At 45.1% G+C, this 20,250-nt stretch overlaps 1 protein-coding gene across 1 annotated transcript in view; it reads left to right on the top strand.

The window, feature by feature from the left end:
- The first annotated feature begins 2,677 nt into the window (after positions 1 to 2,677).
- The window catches only part of RTN3 (reticulon 3), a 43,915-nt gene continuing 26,342 nt past the window's right edge, over positions 2,678 to 20,250 (top strand). The window contains exons 1-2 of the mRNA XM_081842908.1: positions 2,678 to 3,216; positions 16,164 to 16,214. Of these exons, the coding sequence (XP_081699034.1) occupies positions 3,105 to 3,216; positions 16,164 to 16,214 (163 nt within the window). The 5' untranslated portion in view covers positions 2,678 to 3,104. The remainder of the gene's footprint in view (positions 3,217 to 16,163; positions 16,215 to 20,250) is intronic.

Raw genomic sequence — 20,250 nt, 5'->3', positions numbered from 1 at the left:
ACATTTTGGAACTTGAATGTCCTTTCAGAACAGATTACGTTCGAGTTCCAATGTTTGACTGTACAGTCATACCTCGGGTTAAAGTTGCTTCTGGTTGAGCGTTTTCGGGTTGCGCTCCATGGCAACCCAGAAGTAACGGAACACATTACTTCCAGGTTTCACTGCTCGCATATGCACAGACGCTTAAAATGACATCATGCGCAGAAGCAGCGAATTGCGACCCACGCACGCGCAGACGCGGGTCGCGTTCTGCTCAGGATGCAAACGGGGCTTCAGAACTGATCCCGTTCACATCCAGAGGTACCACTGTATATGAATGGAAAGAAGTGGTAAGCATTGAAATCAGCTAAACAGTACATAAAACAACATAGCTGTTCAACTTTCAAGGCTGTTTCTGCTCACCCCTCTTATAGTTCTGTATCTTTAAACCAGACTGGGGAGCTCTGTTTTGGCAGCAGTACACACCTGCAGACCTCTGCCACCAACCCAGATCTCCCCCAACGTCACTGCTGCTGCCTCTGTCCCCTCCCCATGAGCCAATGCCTGAGCCCTTCAAATCAGGGACTGTCATCTGTACAATAACATGCTACTGGGAAGCCTGCAAACAGGACGTGAGCGCAACTGCACGCTCTTCACTTGTGATTCCTGGCAACTGGTTTTCAGAGGCCTACAGTGGAGGTAGAACATGACTATTATGACAGGAGTTGCCAGCCTTTGGGGGCCTGTGGGCACATTTGCAAATTGGAGCTCTTCTGGGTGCCACAGACATACTGTACTGCAATGTATTCTGTTGGCTGCTCTTGTCGTTGCTGGTACCTCTCCTGATCTGCAGCATATGTTCAAACATGAAGATAAACCAATGCCAGAATCTTTCCCTGTTTCATTTTAGGCTGCTAAAAGCACAGAAGCAGGATTTATTAAAAAAATTAAACATTGGCAATTGAGTTTCTATATATGTAGTACAGCCCATTCAATAATGAAAGCAGAAAAGCTCACAGAGATAAAGGAACAATTGTTATCTTACCTACCATTCCTGCTTATCGGCCTTAAGATTACAAAGGTGTTTGTATTACGGATTAGAAGTATATTTAGAACTCTTAAGGTAAAGACACATTTATTTATATATTTAGTGCTCTTTTGATTCTGATGTGGAACCATAATCAGGAATGGAAAGGAAAACGTTCACACTGTTGTCTCAAACTAACAGCAAGTAGAAGCTTTTGTTGATTAAACTGGAACCGATACTTCCCACAAACCCCCATCACCTTGATAACGCCAAGGTTGCAGGTTCAATCCCTGTGAGGGACAGTTGTTACAGGGGGTTGGACTAGATGAACTTCAGGGTCCCACTTCCAACTCTTATCATTCTATTACAATATTTGAATATAGTACTGCCATTCATGCAGTGGTGACTTTCAGATTAGACTACTGTAATCTGCCCAGTGTGGGGCTGCCCTACAATAATCTACCGGTACTTGCAAATAAGTCTCAGTGAACTCCGTTTCTGAGTAAACATGAAAGCAGAAGCGCTACCAATGAAGTATGGCCATTTCCCTTGAGGAGCATAGGAACATAGGAAGCTATCTTACACTGAGTCAGGTCATTGGCTATCTATACCAGAGCTTTCCAAACTTTTCATGTTGGTGACACACGTTTTAGATGTGCATTATTTTGCAACACAGTAATTCAGTTTTACTAGCAAACCGGAGATTAAACTAACTCCTTTCCAGCCCCAGGAGGAGAATGGGGAGTGTTCGTGGGACACACCTACACAATGCAGCCAAAAAGCTAACGTGTCATGTCAGTTTGGAAAGCTCTGATCTACACCAGTGTTTCTCAAACTTGGTTCCCCAGGTGTTGTCGGACTACAATTCCCATCGTCCCTAGCTAGCAGGACTAGTGGTCAGGGATGATGATAATTGTAGCCAGACAAGTTTGAAACCCAAATTTGAGAAACGCTGGTCTACACTGACTGGCAGCGGCTCTCCAAGGTTTTGTGCAGGGAATGTTCTCAGCCCTACATGGGAGATACCGGGGGCCTTCTGCAAGCAAGGCAGGTGCTCTGCCACTGAGCTATGGCCCTTCCTTATAGGTAAGCCATCTTATACAGTGGTACCTCGGGTTAAGTACTTAGTTCATTCCGGAGGTCCATTCTTAACCTGAAACTGTTCTTAACCTGAAGCACCACTTTAGCTAATGGGGCCTCCCGCTGCTGCCGCGCCACCGCAGCACAATTTCTGTTCTCATCCTGAAGCAAAGTTCTTAACATGAAGCACTATTTCTGGGTTAGTGGAGTCTGTAACCTGAAGCGTATGTAACCTGAAGCGTATGTAACCTGAGGTACCGCTGTACCGAGCCAGGTCACAAGGTGTGACTGAGCTACTGCCCTTTCCCAATTCCAAATTTCAGGAATACTTAATGTATCCCTATTGCCATTTGGAAAGAGATTTTTCAGGAGGAGGAGGAGAAAGCGTCCCTTCTGAGCTGTTTCCCCCCCTTTTCCTAAAGGTTCGAAACACGACTCAAAAAAGCAGATTCTTAAAACACAAAAGCCCCCGCCCGCGTTTCTTGGCCGTTTATTCAGGCTCCTATGGCTACTGCGCACGCGTAAGTGCCGGTCTTACCCGCGCGCGCGCTCACACACAAACGTAATAAACGGACTTGGAAAGCTCGCGAGAATGGGGAGGGGGCGTGATGCGCATGTTCAGTGACCAGCCTCAAAAACCGCCTATTTTCTCTCACACTCAAAAAAAACCCGCCGCCCCCTCCCCGCCGCTTCTAATACCAACGTAAGGGAGGAGCAGAAATACCCTGCGGGAGGACGCAGGAGGCACAATATACTGTATCGTATACAGTACTCTTCCTTCCAGACTTCTCACTGCGCCTGCGCCGGAGAGCAACCTCCCAGACCCGCCCCTCCGGAGTACGCCTGCGCGGCGCTCCGGCCCGCCGCCCAGTTGCCGCACTTGCGCAGTCTGTCCTGATCGCCTCGTTCTTGTCAGTCAGCGCCTGTCTGTTGAGAGGGGCGGTCGCTTATAACTAAGGTCCTCGTCGCTGGTTTCTTTTTCCCCCCCGTCGCTTTCGCCGCTGCCGCCATCGACGAAATGGCTGAGCCCGCCACCCAGTCCCCGTATATTTCTTCCTCTGCTGGGGGTGGCTCCTCGGAGCCCGGAGGCCGAGACCTCAAGGGGGCAGGTTCCCCCCAGCCTTGCGCTGGTGAGTGGGGGGGGGGAGGGAGGTGGGCAGGGGGAAAGAACAGCTGGTGGGGGGGAGGGGGCTTGGCGTAGGGAAGTGCCGGGTGGTTTGAGGCACGAGGAAGGGGTGGGCGGAGGCGGTGTAGCAAAAACTTGAAACCCTGAAAGGCACCAGGATTCCCTGAGACGCTTAAATCATTGCATTTCCAAATCCTGTTTTCTTATTATTAAGACCAACTCAGGTAAATCGGCTCTTACAGGGAGTCCTTTGCCTGGAATGAAAAAAGAAAAGAAAGCAAAATAGACTTTATTGTCATAAAACATGCAGGCAGGGCTAAAGTACTGACTTTCATGAATGCCATTTTTTAAAGTAAGTCTGAAATATGGTAGACAAGATTTAGCATTGCACAAAACCAGGGTGTGTGTTTTTCTGTATATAAGCATATACATATTTATATATATAAAGTAACTGCTATTAGGAGAGCATTCAGTAAGGATAACGTCCCTTTATTGACATCAAAATTTGCATTTATTTTTTTGCAGCTGCTGTTAGGACTAATGCATATTTCCATTGATAATATGTGGGTGTTTTGCATAGAAGGCTTCCAAAGGTTAACTCATTTTCATTCATTGTGTGTGTGTGTGTGTGTGTGTGTGTGTATTAAAAGGAGGGATACAAAGATGGCCAGTCTATATGACAGGAGGTGGGGCTTGGGGGGGGAAGAGCTGTGTTGGAAAAACATATTTCACTAGAACCAAATAATATTTGTTAAGCCAAGAGTCCACATTGTGTCATATAGATTTGTGGGTTACACTGATCCCTTCATTGGGCCTGATTAAAGTATAATTATAAAGGTGGGAAATGGTTGGGTTTTGGGGGGGTGGGATGCTACTGCTGACTGACTATAACTGCATAGGAAACACTTTTCTTCCCTCTTTTTAAAAAATATTTATCTCCCTTTAAAATTTAGCCTGAGAGAGTGAGAGTACTGTGTTACAGAGCAGCTTGCATATTGTATTGTGAACATATGGCAATCCTACTAAAGGTATTTGATGGTCCCTGCAGAAGAATCAGTGAGTAGAAGATGAAGCATGGAGCTGAAATAGAACTCCAAAGTGGGCTACACTTAAGGAGAGCAAGGGTGTGTCTGAAAGGTTTAAGAGGTACTGTTCTGGAAGAAAATGCCATTTTGGATTATGTCCATTGGGAACGTGTAACGCAGAGAGGTGCACCAAATACAAAATGTGTTGTGGCTAATGTGAGGTTAATGAAGATTGCTATGCAAGCAGGACTGTGTGGGAAATATGGTAGGATGGGGTGGAAGGCAAGCAGGACTGTGGGTGTGGTGTTGGTGCTATGGACAATCCTTAGGAGACTAAGGCATAACACCAGAGTGTTATGCTGGTTGGTAATGGGGTGTTGGGAGTTGTATAATAATTGTATGTCCTTTGTGGTCTGTAATTGTGTATAGGGTTGTGACTGAAGGAGAACTGAATGTAATTGTCTTTTGTACATAATGGTGGTATTCCTCCCACCATTCAGCAACCTGCTGCTTCCTAATCCACCATTTCATATGCCTTGCAGCCTTACCAGGCATGATGCAATGGCAAGGTTTGGATTTCAGACTCTGGGGAGGCCATTCCCTGATACTGGCGGTGATTCTGAATGGGATACGGAAAGCTTGGGTTTTAAGGGCACTCTTCCGTAGCAAACTGGGGAACAGATACACTTACGGTTGGCTGAATGTTGCTTTTGTACCTTTTCAGTGCATTTCCAAATGTGGTTGCTTGCTAAGCACATGAAAAACACCAGCTGGGTAGAGGCTGAGAAGGGAGTGGTGTCTCAGCTGGAAGGTGGGGAGAGGGAAGCTTCTGTCTGCTGTATGTTTGTCAGATTAGACTCCAAAATGTGTCTCATAGCTCCAAGAATTGAGCAACCTTTTTTATCTGCTTTGGGGAGGGCTTGCTGGGGTTTTTCTGGATCTAGGCTAGTTGCTTCCTTAATCTGCCCCCTCCCCTTTCCTCAAGCAAGTGATCGAACTGAAGGGGGGTGCATTGCCTTTTTCCTTTACAGTTGCTCTGTCATCGTCTTGACTAAGGTCTCTTGTTGTATTGCTGGCTCCCACTTGAAGCAGGAAAGCAGTCTTAATTATTTTAAAACCTTACCTGAGGAAAAAAATCACTGTAACCTTGGGTTTTTTTGTGGGTGGGAGACATTTGGAGGTGTACATTTAATTATTTGTCTTTGAGAAGGCAGCTTTGATGACAGATCTTCCCTTTTGTGATGGCTTTAGGCAACTGGAGAGGGGGCAGGGAGGCACCCCAGAAAACATTTTGCAATATGTACCGCTCCTCTCCTCCCTCTCCTAATAAGCTTCAGAGGGCTGGGATGTAAATGGTTCTTATCTTCTAAGGCAGCTTTCAGATAGAGGTGGGAATTCTCATTAAAAAAAACCACCACCACAACAAACTGCACTGCAGATGCTTCACTGAGGGTGGAAAACACAGGCCCAAGTGACAATGCTTTAAAAGGCTGAGTCTTGCAATGCACCCCATCTAACAATAGCTCTGCCTCATCAAGTGGCCCAGCTGGGGGTTAGCTGACTTTAAAAAAAACCACCCCTTTGTGGGTTTTGTTTTGAAATTCCTGACCACGCTCCTTCCCTTGCATGGGCATATTAGTAGCGTCTGGTATGCGGCAGTTTGTAGTGCCAATGTTTCAGTCAAGATGCCGTCTTTCTCTGTATATATTCTCTGTATATTTTTACGACTCTAATCTGTCAGTCTTGTCTTGAGATGTCTGGATTGTGGCTGCTTGCTCAGGAAAGAGCAGTTTCTTTCATGCATAGTCTTCCTTGTAGAGTCAAGGTCAAATGGCAGCTATATTGCATCCAGTAGTCCATTGTCTTGTGAGTGACCATTAGGCAAACACGTATGATGTATGACTTAATGCCAGATGGGGAAGGGATGTTGTTGATCCTTGCCAACCATATAACTGTTTCCTTGTCCGTGGTCTGATCTTTGTGCCCCTCAAGTTTAACAGTTCCTCAGACGCCGCTCCTGCAAACCCAAACCAGCTGTCTCGAGAATCAGGCCTTTCACCGCCAGTCCTTCTCCAGATCAATGAGCATCAGTCTCCATCATGGAAGCTGAGCCTTTTTTAGTAGAGATGAGGCTCCAGGGATAAGGCTGTAAGGTGCTCAGGACATGTATGAGATTCAAGGTCACCTCACTTAATACAGAGCAAGGTGTGGACTTCATCTGCTGCTGTACACATGCCCGACTCCCCCACAGATGCAGAGTAGTGCTATCTGCATCGTTTTACAAGATTCAGACTTAACATGTTAAACAAGAAGAATGTTAACTATATGTACATGTGAATGTGTATCTCTGTGTAGTCTTTGTGCCTTATCAGCCGGACACGCAGCAGATGCTCTTGTACCACAATGGATGGGCAGCACTTTGAACACACACAAAGCCCTATAAATGATAGGTGGTATTATTGCTGAGGTCTCGCAAGTTCCAATGTACTTGAACCAGAGGTCAGCTTCTTAAACCTCTCTGCAGAGCCATTTTAACCAGTTAATTGTAACTTTAAAATTCAACAATCAAAACTATTCAATTTTGACTCTGTTAGCAGTGCCCCAGCATGTGTTCCACAGAAATGTTGTGCAAGACCTGACTGAGGAAAGGCCATAGCTCGGTGTCAGAGCACCTGCTATGCATGCAGAAAGCACCAGATTCAATCCCTGGCATCTCCAGGGAGAGCTGGAAAAGAGCTGTCTCCAAAACCTGGGAGAGCTGCTGCCAGGTCAGTGTTCGCAATACTGACCAATGATATAAGGCCTATGTTCCTAATTTTGAGCTGGGCATAGAAACTGACAACTTGCGAACTGTTTAAGAGAGCTAGTTTCTAACCCTGTAAATATGGAGTTGATGGGTGTGTCATCAATGCTTTCGCCAAGTTGTGTGTGCAAGGGTGCATGTACACACGTGGGGGAGGACTCTCAGTGACCAGGAACATGCGTCAATACCCTAAGCAGTGCTTCTTCATGACTAGCAGAAGCAGGGCAAAGTATTCTAAATAAGAATCTGTTTGCATCTGTTTACGACACACAAATTGGCCACCAGGCCTCCATTTTAGCCTGTGGCTTGTGGTTCTTTCACTGTCATGTGGACACAAGAACTGGGCACATCTTTTAGCTTGACAATACATCAGCCTTGTATTTAAGCAGAACCAGAAATTGCACCCAGGTGAGTGAGTGGGCTAGTGGAGGAGGGATAAAGCACTTTGTCCCTCTTCTGGGCACAGCATAGAAATGGCACACATTGTTTCTCTTTTGCCAGGCATCAGCAGGCTAGGATTATTTTTTTTGTAAAACATTTTTTAGCAGGCTAGTAACTTTGTGGGCTTTATTTTACAACATTGCAAACCATAATGGAGTAGTTTTGATGCAGTGAAGAAAAGGAAACACGATTTCCTGTACCTCTTTCTAAAGCCATTTTCTGCCTCTCAATATTGAAGAGGATGGCTAATTTATAATCACTAGCAAGAGAATTGCAGATCCAAATTGGTTGTATTATGGTCTTCAACCTTTTTTTTTAGAAAAAGGCATCTTAAGGAATTTAATAGACTTAACTGACTAAAAGAACTGGGCTCTTCAGACATTCATCTGCTGAGTCACTATGACAGGGTACAACACCCTCTCCCTCAGAATGGTCCTACCTTGCAGGAGGGCTGAGAGGTCCTCTCATTAACTTGGGTTGCCATATTTCAAAAAGTAAAAACCAGGACACCCCGAATGTTGAACTTTTTCAATTGACTTGCCTGAGATCCAGGACAAAGCGCCACCTTTCAGAAATTCCCTCCTGACATTAATTCCGCCTTTGGAATCCGGACATATGGCAGCCCTACTTTAACATGCTTACCTTAGTTGTGACTAGAAGGTAAAAAATGGCCAGATCATGGTGATGTCATTTCCTTAATTCTCACTATCTCAGAATTGTGAGGGTGGTGTGCTGAGTTAACAGAACCTGTTCTTGAAACCTTGGATTTGCTTTCCAAAATATTGAGGTGACCGCTTGGCATCCAGGGTCATGGCTGTGTATGGTTCTGCTGTTGTACTTGTCTTGTGCAGCAGCATTTACTCTTGCCCATTGTTTGTTTGTGTGTTTAATTCATATCTCACCTTTCTTCCATGGGCTCAAGGTGAGTGCCTGGCCTAAGGTTGCCCAGTGATTTCAAGGCTGAGTGGGGATTTGAATCTTGGTCTCTCAGGTCCCAATCTGATACCTCTCTGCCCTGCAAGAAAATTGTACTTAGAATGTTGGGTTAAAACCCTAATGTGGATCATGGCACCCCTTCCCTGTTGGATCAGTACTTCTTCTTTTTTGCCTTCCTGAAATGGTACATTTTGTTGTATTTCAGCTCCCATCATACCTGACTGGAAGCCATGCTGGCTATGACTGTTGGGGGTTGGAGTGCAACAGCAACTGGAGGGCATCGGGTTGGGGATTTGTGCACTAATGCATTAAAAAAAGTAGTCTTGCAGATGCTGCATTGCAGAATAGCTAAGGAAGCCTGGGGTCCTTTTGCTGTTGTGGAGCCAGAGCCCCAAAGGATATTGCAAGAGAAAAAGAAATGCATCCATTTACTCTCTGAGATGCATTTGGCTGGGCTGAGATGCAGTCAGAGAGCTGCATCCATTCTCCTTCATAACTAATAATAATAATAAATTATGCAGCACACTTGCTTTGCATTTGGGATAGTTATGAATAAGATATTGATCTCTGCGTGTGTGTTCTGGTGAACAATTAGAATACTTGCATAGTTACCCATTTCAAGGCAATTTGGTCCTGGGACACTGTTGTACTTGAATCTTTTTTCCCCCAGCCTTGGATTGCAAACTTAGTGGACCTCATTAGGAGAGAGATTATGGTTTCAGAGGTCTGGGTCCAATGTAGCCAAGCCACGGATAGGCCCTTGTGAGCAAACGGTGGACCCCTTGGCTCTGTCTTCTTCCCTTGCATGCTCCACTTGCCTTCTTTCCTTCTTGCTTTGAGTCAATCATAGTTTGCTTCCAGAACTGGAATTAGAAAGAAAGCACAGTTTGAACTCAAGTTCCAGATTTTGGTTGCTCAAGGGAGGGAGGGGATTTTGGCAGGTGAGTGGAGGAGGGAGAACGAAAGCCCAAAGTCTGTACATGATGACAAAACCATGGCTTGGCTGTGATATTTAAACTGGTCTGTTGTCTTGATTCTTTCATTGGGACACTGACCTGCCTCAAACAGAATTATTTGGTGGCTTGGAGGCTGCGTCTGCCCATGGCAGTAGAATGAGGGACTAACATATGCTGTTTCTTAGAGATAGCCAAGTGATGCCCTTCTGGTGTTGGTGCACTGCAACTCATATCATCCTTGACCATTGGCAACGCTTGCTGGGGCTGATGGGAGTTGGAGTCCAACAACCACTGCAGTTGGCTTCCTGCTCCCTAATGGAGACATGCCACTTTTGCTTTTTAAAATAATCAACAGAGGAGAACATGGCGGGGAGGAATGATCCCCGCCTGCAGCGCTTTTGTCGATCCATCCTACCACCTTATTCTGCTCCATTTGTAGAGTGGTCCTGAGATGCATTTTGCTGAGAACCTTAATTTAAAAAGCACTTGTCTGGCTGAAATTATGGGACTAAATCATCATTTTTTGAAAGCTCCAGGTAGCTCATGAGTCAGTTTATAATTTTTTTAATGTTTTAGGGTGAGGTGATGATTCATGGTGTGATTCTGGGCTAAGAGATGCTACTTCTTGGAAAAGCAGGCCAGTGAAACTGGAAGTGTTGGTCCCAGTCATATTTTAATTGGGGGTTGATATGGACCATCTCTGGTTTGAAGCTGATGCAATACATGTGTCATGAAGCTCTTAAACTTGATGACACAATGGCCCGGACTTTGTTGCATGGCAGTTAGGCAGATGGTAACTTGGGATCAACCCACCATGTGAAAAACCTTGGCTTGATGTTGTGTTTGTATGGACTCTTACGAAAACTAAATTCGAGACTGGTTAGAAATACTGGACTCCAAGCAGCTCCGTTAGATGCCTGACACTCCTAGCCAGAAGTCTGGGTACTGTCCCTCAAGCAATTAGGAAATGTCCCTTGTTTGGATGCATTTCCTCTTACGCAAGGCAGCTTAATTGTGTTTTCCACTAAACAGAAGCAAAGTTGACAACCTGCTTTTCCCATCTCTCTCTCTCTCTTTTTCTCTGCATTGGGAATACACTGTGCTTCTGCACAAAGGCAGCTCTAGGCAGCCTTCCAGCTTTGTCCCAGCAACACGCACCCACACCAGCCATCATAACATGCAGCTCTTTCCTGTGATCCACCCCTTATGTGCAGGCCGCTGTTGCTTCAGCTGGGATGGCCTTAACGCTTCTTTTTTTTTTTTTACAGAACAGGTCTCTGGTGCTCATGAAACAGACATGGTGCAATCCCATCTCGCAGCATCTTTTCCTACCACATATAGATTTTGATAGGAGAAGCCACGTTGGGGAGATGGGGTGCTCTTGTACTCTTTTGCAACACGCATGAGCTACTGTTGTGTCAGCTGGGAAGTGGAAGGAGGCAAGTCTAAGACTAGTACCTGTCTTTCTCCCTCTTCCTCCCCACCCAAAGCATGTCCAGCGTAATTTTTAGGAGAGTAAAAGAAAGGGTTTTTTTAAAAAAAGAAAAAAGTGAGAGACAGTGCTCAGATCAAAATCTGAGCTGCTTCTCTGTAGCTGCTTCAAGCTTTATTTCTATTTTTTAAAAAGAAAAGCTACAATCATGCTTCTTAATGAAGTGATCCCCAGTGATATACCTGGGAGTGGTACTTCTAAAGGTCATCATTACTCAATCTTCAATTGATGTGAAATGAAGGGAGGGTATGGTATACGTTCCATGATGTGAATCTGTACCAACCACAAACTTCCTACGGCCAGGCCTCTAGCCAGGAATGTTGCAGTGAAATGGGGTGGGGAAGTATCAGTGCAGCACAGCTGGAAACTAAATATAGGTAGCCTGTTATGCTTATAGCTATGCATTTGTATAAACAGCAAATTCCAGGTGCTTCTCAGTTACCCCAAGAACTCGACACCCGTTGGCCAGAACGCTGGTGGGTGGGAACAGGGCAGCTTCTTACTGAGCATTTGGGTAGAATTCTGCCTGCAGGGTCCCCCCCCCTCCCCAAACAAAAGAACTAGAGACTGCTTTAAAATTAAAGTTGAATGTTCAGGGAGGAGATGTAAAATTTTCCTAATTTCATCAGGCAGAGAAGATTCTGTGGGTAGCAGAGAAGACTTCTGCCACATTGATGGCCCCTGAAATAATAGGTGTAGATTTCTCTGACATTATTTTGGTGGCGGCCTTGTCATAAGACTACATGAATCTTACCACCAACATGTGATTGATTTGCCTTATTTACACATTTATATGCAACCTATTTACTGCCTCCATCACATCCTCAAGTAGCTGTCCAGCAGAGCTATTCTGAGTTGTGCAGGCTTTGTTAACACCCTCAGAGGCCTGCTGTGACTATTTGCTGCCCACTTGTGAGGATCATGAGAGGCCTTGCATGACTCACCAGGAGATCCAGAGCCACCATTTATTTGAAGACCAATGGTTTAAGGATTATTGTTTATAACCCAGCTTTGTTGTTTAGATAGCGCCTACAGCTGGGCCTTGGGGTATGTCTTCTCCCATGTGAATCTCCTCCAGTTCTGAGTGATGCTGTGGTAAAAGTACAGACTCATATGAATGGCAGATCAGCTTCCACAAGAGGCATGGCTTCCTCAGTTGTGGCTCCAGTGTGTCATGGTCATTTGTTATGGTTGTCCTGTCCTGTCATTTTCCCCCCAGTGGAAAGTGAAGGCATTTCTCTTTTGCCATGCCTTTGGGGAGCTATGTCCGTTGAGATGTGTTCTGCTACAGTGCTTATTTTCCTTAATTTTGTTTTACTTTCAATTAAGTGGTATTACATTAGTATTATTACTGCTACATCTAAGGGATATATTTTTTCTGGGAGGGAATCAATTGCATTGTGGTCCTAAGATTGTCCTGTGACTGTCTTGTTTGTTAACTTGAACTCTGCAAGTAGCAAATGTTTCTTAAACCAGAAAAAACTAGTTATGAGATTCCGGAGGAAAATAAATACCGTATTTTTCGTTCTATAAGACGCACCAGACCATAAGACGCACCTAGTTTTTGGAGGAGGAAAACAAGGGGAAAAAAATTCTGAATCTCAGAAGCCAGAACCGCAAGAGGGATCGCTGTGCAGTGAAAGCAGCAATCCCTCTTGCTGTTCTGGCTTCTGGGATAGCTGCGCAGCCTGCATTCGCTCCATAAGACGCACACACATTTCCCCTTACTTTTTAGAAGGGAAAAAGCGAGTCTTATAGAGCAAAAAATACGGTATGTGAAAATGAAACAGAAGTAAGCTGGGGGGGGGGGTTGTAAATTGGTGAGGGGAGAGTTAGTGGCCAAGAGGTGTGAGTTGTGATGCCGCAGCCACAAATACCCTAGATGTACCTTGACAAGCTATTTTTTCAGCCTCCTCACCGACTCTGTCTACAGTGAGGATTTAATCCTGGTCTACTTGGTGGAAGTTGTAAAGACTACTGAGACGACGTAAGAAGCAATTTGAACACTAATGAGATAAATGCTGGACTTGATAGCTGTACAAAGGCTAACTACTGCCCACTAGTAGTAATTTGCACTTTTAATGAAGATTCAACCTTTTTTTAGGAGGTTAATATCTTTGCACTTGATGACAGTCAATAAATCTTAAAATGGTTTTCAGACCATTTTGTGGTCTTTAAACACAGCCCTGGACATTCAGAAAAACTGACCATATGCTTTGGGAATGGCGTTAAAGCTTGGGGTTGCTTGTGCTTTTCAAGCTTACTGCATTGGTCTGTGCTGGAATTATTTAAATGTTTTATTAGATGCTTTAGATCTTTGTAGTTCTTTGCGGGGGGGGGCCTCCGCTGAGTAGAAAGACATGGTACAAATATGAAAGAATGATAAGGAATATGTCTGTAACTTGACCTGTTTTGCCTTGCACTGTTCTCTGTCAAGGTCTGTCTTGTCATAGGTAGAAAAATGCTTTGTTCATTGTTTTGGTGTTGTGGTGTATTTTTTAAAAAAACACGATATTGTTTCCATGGTTTTTCAGCACAGTTGCTTTTTCTCAATGCAAATCCCAGCTTGGGATCCGCTCAGGCTGCCTCAGAAAGGCCTCCACAAAGAACCATCTAGAACTCTGCAATTACGCTCTGGCTGTGCACGCAAGCCTCTTGCAAGGTCTGATAAATCAAAATAAAGATTCCTTTGAAAGCTTAATCCTGTGGGCAAATGACACTAAATAGCCCTATTGGCAGAACAGCTGGGAACGGAGGAGTGATTGATAAGGGGGGCCAGGGGCTTTTCATTCATTTATTCTACCAGTGCATCTCTTCCCCCACCCCAAGCCTTGTTCTCTCCTGCACAACATCGGGCTGTAGCTAGGGAATGCATTTGCCAGTTGCTTCACAATGCATCTCTTTTAAAAGAGGGAGACCCCTGGTGCAAATTGTAACTTGTCATCTATGGTCTGCATAGAGCTGCTGTTCATTGTTGCTAAATAAGCTCCGGTGTTGAAATTTTCCCCTTGCAGAGGGGTGTTTGGGCAGGGATAAGCATGAGAAGCAACTGGCGAGAGCCTCCTCCCTTTCTTTTTCCCCCTAAGGAATTATTGCCAATACCAGTTCCCAGCCTGGCATGTCAGGTTTTCAAGCTTGTTCTCTCTCTTTTCTGTACAGTTACTCTGGAAAATATGAGTCATCTACCAAGGTCTGTGATAGAGTGGATAAACTGGTTTTGTCATGTAGAGTTTCCAGGCCATAGTTCTAGCCTTAAGCAGACTGCAGAATGTGAGATTCCTTAGGTATGGGTTGGACACAATCCTTTTTGGAAATTCCACACTGAACCTCAAGTTTCATGTACTGTAGTCCATGAGAGACAATCACTTCTCAGAAATGTGTGTTAGAAACCGCACTTTCAGATACTTTGGGATGCATCCGATTAAACCAGTTGAAATCAATGAACTTGTTATTGATGATCATTGATTTCAACGGCTTCTTTGGATACAGCCCTTGTAACACATATCCTTGTTGGCCATAGATTATATTTATTAAAATGTATGTAGCTTGCCTTTCAGGAAAAAGCTTACAAAGGCTAATGTAATTAGTAAAAAATATATATAATACAAAAATCATATGTCCTGTAAAAACTTGTTGCAGCAGCTAATTATAGTGTGTGCTAAAACTACAAATTGAAACAGTTTTGGTAGGCGAAAACCTTTGAGGGGGGAGCAGCCATGCCCAGGCACCTGGAAAGCATTAAAGAAGGCGCAAGGCCCCTGCCCCCTCTCTATAGCTCCCAGTTTGCAGTTAGAAGGGTGGGAAGTGCCACACAATGCAGAAACAGGTGTGTTTGTGAGTGTCTGTGTCCATGTTCCAAGCCAGCTTGGAGCTGGAGTAGGGAAGACGGAGGCTTGCTTTGATTGGCTGCATTTGTCAGCTGTCCCATACATGCATGTGTGCCTCTCTCTCCCTGTTCCAGCTCTGAGCTCAAGGACAAAGGGAAGCTCATATTGCCAAATCAAATCCCTTGCTCCCTCTGAACTTTGGGCTGGGGGAGCAGGTGGGAATCCTCTGCCCCACTGGCAGTGAGGTTGCGAGGAAGCCTGGGGCTCATCATGCTTGCCCAAGGGCTATCTGAATGCATGACTTGGCAAGTAAAATTGTGGAGCTCAACCATGGTTTGGATGCTAAGCTATGGTTAGCACAAACCAGCCTTCCCCAACCTGGTGCCCCACAGATGTTCTGAACTCACCAGCTCCCATCAGTCCAGCCAACATGGCCAATGGCTAGGGTTAATAAGAGTTGGGAGTTCAGAACATCTGGAGGGCACTAGGTTGGGGAAGGCAGATGTGAATCATGGCTTGGCATAAAGAACTCTAATACGTAAACATTTCTGTCTTTCCCAGCAAGAAGGGGATGTTGGGCTTGGGCAACGGAGCTGTTTTCTGGTTAGATGCTGGCTGTGAGTGGAGGTGTGAGAAGCACAGAAAGCAAAATGACAGCAAAGGGTGTGACATGATTGGAGAGAGAAGAATCAGCAATAAGTGAGGGGTGCGTTTTGAGGCACTTGACTGCAGATTCTGGTAGCATAACTGATAGTATGTTTTGATATGTATTGTGTGTTTTAGAAAAAGTTTAAGTAAGGGTTCAGACGGGTTTCAGTGGCCTGGCAAAATTCCTCTACCTATTTTTATAAGGAAGTTGAATTCATTTCTTACTAACTTTGCATTGAAAGCCAGTGCAGGAAAGCTGGCACGGTGAAGCTAATTTTGTCATTCCTGCTGCATCCAGGTACGCAACTTCGGGAGCTGCAGGAAATGATCTAGTAACCAGCCTCGGACAGGGGCCACATTGGCTGCCCTTAGCTCTGTACATGTGAGGCTGTGGCCTCTGTGTAAAATGGGGTTGACCAGTTTTCTCTCTCTAAAGTCTCATTTAAGCAGTTGCCAAAAGCCTTCCAATTACCCTGAAGTCTAGTTAGTTAGTTGCTTGTTACTTACCTGTTATTTTCCTGGCATTTCAAGCAAGAAAAAGAAAAATCAGAAGGAAAAGAGTGTGTTGTAGGTATTGTCGTGTGACGAGGTTATCCTTTTCCCTTCTTAAGCAGATGGATAATATCCTTCAGTTTGGCTTTGCTGTCGTAGAAACTTCATAAAACTTTGCAGCCAGGTGAGTGAGTAGCTGCTGATCTTTCCTCAGCCCCTCTCCTGTGGCCCAGGTACAGCTGAGACATCTGGAACTACAAAGCTGCTGTAATGTTTGTTTTTTCCTCCTTTCCAAGGTCATCAAGTCTCATCCTATGTATTTTCCTTTCAGATTCCTTTGTTTCTTCCTCTCAGCCTGTCTCTCTCTTTTCGACCTCACAAGGCAAGTCTGTCATTTTTCTTGTACCCCTGCTAAAAGAAAAATGTTGCAAAAGAGGCTGTAACTGGGAGCAGGATAAGGTTCATCTCTTTCAATTATCCCACACATCCTCTAGCTAGCTCCATAACAGCTTGTTGGTTATAGTCAACAGAGCTTTGTTCATGGCCTAGTATACAGTATTTAGTGTCTACCTTCCCATTACTATTTCTAGCAAGCTGTAGCGTTAAACTCCTGTCTGTGTTAAAGGTGCAGTCTTGAAACCACCATATTTGCTAAAAGTACATGGATTATTGTTCAGTGAAACAATATATCTTTCAGGGAGAGTGGGGGCTTGGTTGCCCCATCTGTGAAGGGGCAAAATTTTAGATTGAAAACTTCTTCAGATCGTGAAGTTTCAGGAGTTCAAGTTTAGAAAGGAACTACAATCTCAGTATGGCTCCAGTAGGCCTCTCCAAGGCGTTGTGACATGTTTCACAAAATAAATCTCCTTTGCTCAAGTTAATGATAATCAACAGAACAGCCATACCCTTATGTAGTTGTCTTGTTGGATAGTATTGCATCCTAGGCTACTGGTTTTCAAACTCTGCTCTAGGGTACTCAAGAGGTACCTCTGAGTGGTCAGCAATAGTAGTTAGCAACTTCCTGAAGTCCAGCTTGGCTGTGCTTAACAATCTTCCCATGTGATGTGTGGCTGTAAGGGAGAATTGAGCATGCACTTGGTTACATATGTCACAAGGGGGGCAGTGAGGTCCAACGGACCTGCCCTGTGCCCTGTAAGTATGGTACGCTTGACAGATCATGCCCCAGAATCTTTACAGTGCACAATGGCTCCCATAGAAGATTCTCCAGTATGTACTTTGCAGACAGGTTGGTGGCCTGTAGTGGTACAAAGTTTGGAAAATTGCTGTCCTGGACTCTCTGCTAAAGTGAATGAATGGAAACTCTTTCAAGCTTGCATGCCTTTGGCAGCAGATAGTTTGGTGCTGGCAGTGTTGATGTGGGTTTCCTTCGCAGTCATAAAAAGTCAGTTAGAAGGAATAGCGGGACCTGCCTTTGTTGGCAAGGAGGTGTGTGATGTACCAGGAAGATGCTGGTAGGGAAGGTGCTGAAGAGGTGATAATTTTCTTGGCTCTTTAATACAGTTGGTGAGGAGGGTATGGATAGGCTTACATATTATGTATGTTACGTAATAAGGGAGGGCCCATAACTCCATGGTGAAGCTCATGCTTTGCATACCAGAGATCTAACATTTGATCCTTGGCATCTCCAGTTGAAGGGATCTGGGAGAGCTGTTGCCAACTTGAGTAGACATTACCGGACTAGATGGACCATATGGTCAGATTTCCTATGGCAGCTTTAAATAACAAGACCAGGTAAGAAGGAATTTGAAGATAACTTGATCCAGAGATGGGAAACCAGTGGCTCTCCAGATGTTGGCGGACTACATTTCCCTTCAACCCAAACCATCATGGCCAATGATCAGGATGATGGCAGTTGTAGGCCAGCAACATCTGGAAAGCCACCAGTTCCCCATACCTTATTCCATGACAATGCAAATAGTAGGCTTCAATTGCAATGAAACAAAATTTCTGTGTTTCCCACCCTTAATGTTTCTCAGAGAAGTCACATGAATAATGGTGCTGATGTCTGCCTTCAACAGGATTCAGAATCTCACATCTTACCTTCCATTAGGTGAATTTTCACCTCCATGGAACTCTTTATATGCCAAGTTACCTCACAGAGGATGCCGGGTGTTGGCCAAACTTAATGGACCCCTAACCATTGGTCCATAGTCAGCCTTCCCCTCCCTGGTGCCCTCCAAATATTTAGGACTCCCAAGTTGCAACTAATTGGCCATGCTGGCAGGGGCTCCTAGGGTTGTAGTTTTAAGAGGGCTCCAGATGAAGGAAAGTTGGCCCACATAAACAGAATTGTGCCCTAGAATAGCTTGCCTAGTAGGCAACTAAGAATTCCATTTGGGCGGTTCGGTTTCTGTGCTAAGTGCAGAAGAAGAAAAGCTCCTTTCTTCATGACCAGTATAGAAATGCAGAGGGGGCTGGCAAAGAAGAACAGTTCGCTAGGTAGCCAGTCAGTGTGGTAGAAGGTTACCTCCTTCTTCAGTCTACAAAGAGGCAGAAGGCCATGCTTCTATGCAGGCCATGCAGGAAGGGCCTACCCCTCTTCCACTGCCAGCATGAAAATGCAGGCCTCATGGCAGGCTAATAATTTTAGGGAGCTTATTTACAAAGCTGTGATAGAAACACACACACATACGCATACCCCACATTCACCTGTGACTTTACATTACATGAGGAGACTACTAGTAGCATATGATCTGATCTGACAAAGTTTGTCTGCCAGTCCTGATCTTCTCACTGAGGAGCCCCAGGGCTCCCCAGAACACAATTTGGATAAAACCACTCCCCATGACCATTAGTAGAGGTAGAAACTTAGGACCAGCATCCAGGAGTGTGGAATCTCCAGCCCTCCAGCAGTTGTTGAATTGCACTTCCCATCTTTCTTGGTTCTTGGCCATGCTGTGGAGGGCTGAAGGGTGTTGGAGTGTAAAAACATCTGTAGGGACCACAGGTTCCCCACCCCGAGCAACACAGCATTTCAGGCAAGGCCTTAGAAGTTCACGCTGGCTTAGGTTTGCTCCCACTGCCAGCACAGGTTGGCCCAGTGAAAAGTGGTAGCCATTTCTGCCCCCAGAGCTAGGTATTTGCTGATGGAGGGTTCAGGTTTGAAATGTTGGCTGCTTTTTGTTTTGCTAAAACACCCACAGTTGTGACTTGCTATAAGCACCGTATGAGCATGCTGACACGCCAAGGTGCAAGCCAGGCGTGATCTTGAGAATCAGGTTGCAATTCATTCCACATCAGCAACACTGCTGGTGTTGTTGTTGTCAGTCCAACATTTTGCCTTGCATCACCCCATTGGCACCCACTTCATCACTGTTACAGCTACACCCGATAATGTGGATTATTGTCCACTGCGTCATGCAGCTGAAAGGGAGTGTTGGCTGTCGAGATATAGCCTAACCACCCCAGTTGAGACCAGAGCAGGCCTCGGAATTGCCCTTGTTTCCAAACAGTGTCCTGCTAGATGTCACTACCACAAGGGTAGCCAACCTGTGACTCTCCAGATTTTGGACCACAGCTCCCATCATCCCTGACCTTTGGTCATTGTGGCTGGGCTTGCCAGAAGTTGGGAGTCCCAACAAAATCCAGTGGGCACCATGTTGGCCTATTCTAGAACAGGAATAGGGAATCTATGGCCTTCCAGATGTTCTTCGTCTCCCAACTCTAGTCAGCCGCAGCTGGCATAGCCAGCAGTGGAGTCTAGCAACATCTGGAGGGCCAGAGGGTTCCCCAACCCTGTGGGGCCCTTTTGTTTGTCCTTAGCACCTTGCATTCAGGGGGTAGACTGAAACGATTTAGGCATCTGAAATGCTTTCAGCCCCGAAATAGGAAGCTGCTACAATGAAAGACGTTTGGAGCAAACAGCAGCAAACCAGTTACAGCCTTTTTTGTAAACAACAACAAAAAACATTTTTCTTCTCACTCCCCCCCCCCCTTCTAATACTTAAAGTTCCCTCGAGACCTAGCTTGGCTGCAAAGTCCTGGCTGATTTCCTTATCTTGGTGCTGTGGCTTATCACGTGCTATTTCTATGGCTGCTTCTGCACGCTGTGTTTTTCTTTCTTTCTCTCTCTCTCTCTCTCTCTCTCTCTCTCTCTCTCTCTCTCTCTCTTGAAGAGCTTCACCTTTGTCTGTGTAAACTTACTTTTTGAAGAAACCAAGCACTCACCAGTTTGATTTGGCAGGCAAAAAATGGAGGTGTGGGGTGGCAATGGCAGTAAAGCATGCAGGAGACAAATTTCTGGGCAAGATGCTTAGTCAGGAGGGGGTATAGGGCATGTGTTGGTAAAGAAATCTTGACTCTGATTCAAAAATCCTCCTTGATTCTGCAATGGAAACAATTCATGTAAATTTGATTAAACTGGAAAAAAAATCTGAGGGCTTATTCTTGCTTAGTAG

Source organism: Podarcis erhardii (genome assembly GCF_964252035.2).
Source record: "Podarcis erhardii genome assembly, chromosome: 15".
Taxonomy (NCBI): domain Eukaryota; kingdom Metazoa; phylum Chordata; class Lepidosauria; order Squamata; family Lacertidae; genus Podarcis; species Podarcis erhardii.
The sequence above is the reverse complement of the archived record's forward strand: the minus strand, read 5'-3'. Positions and strand labels throughout refer to the sequence as shown.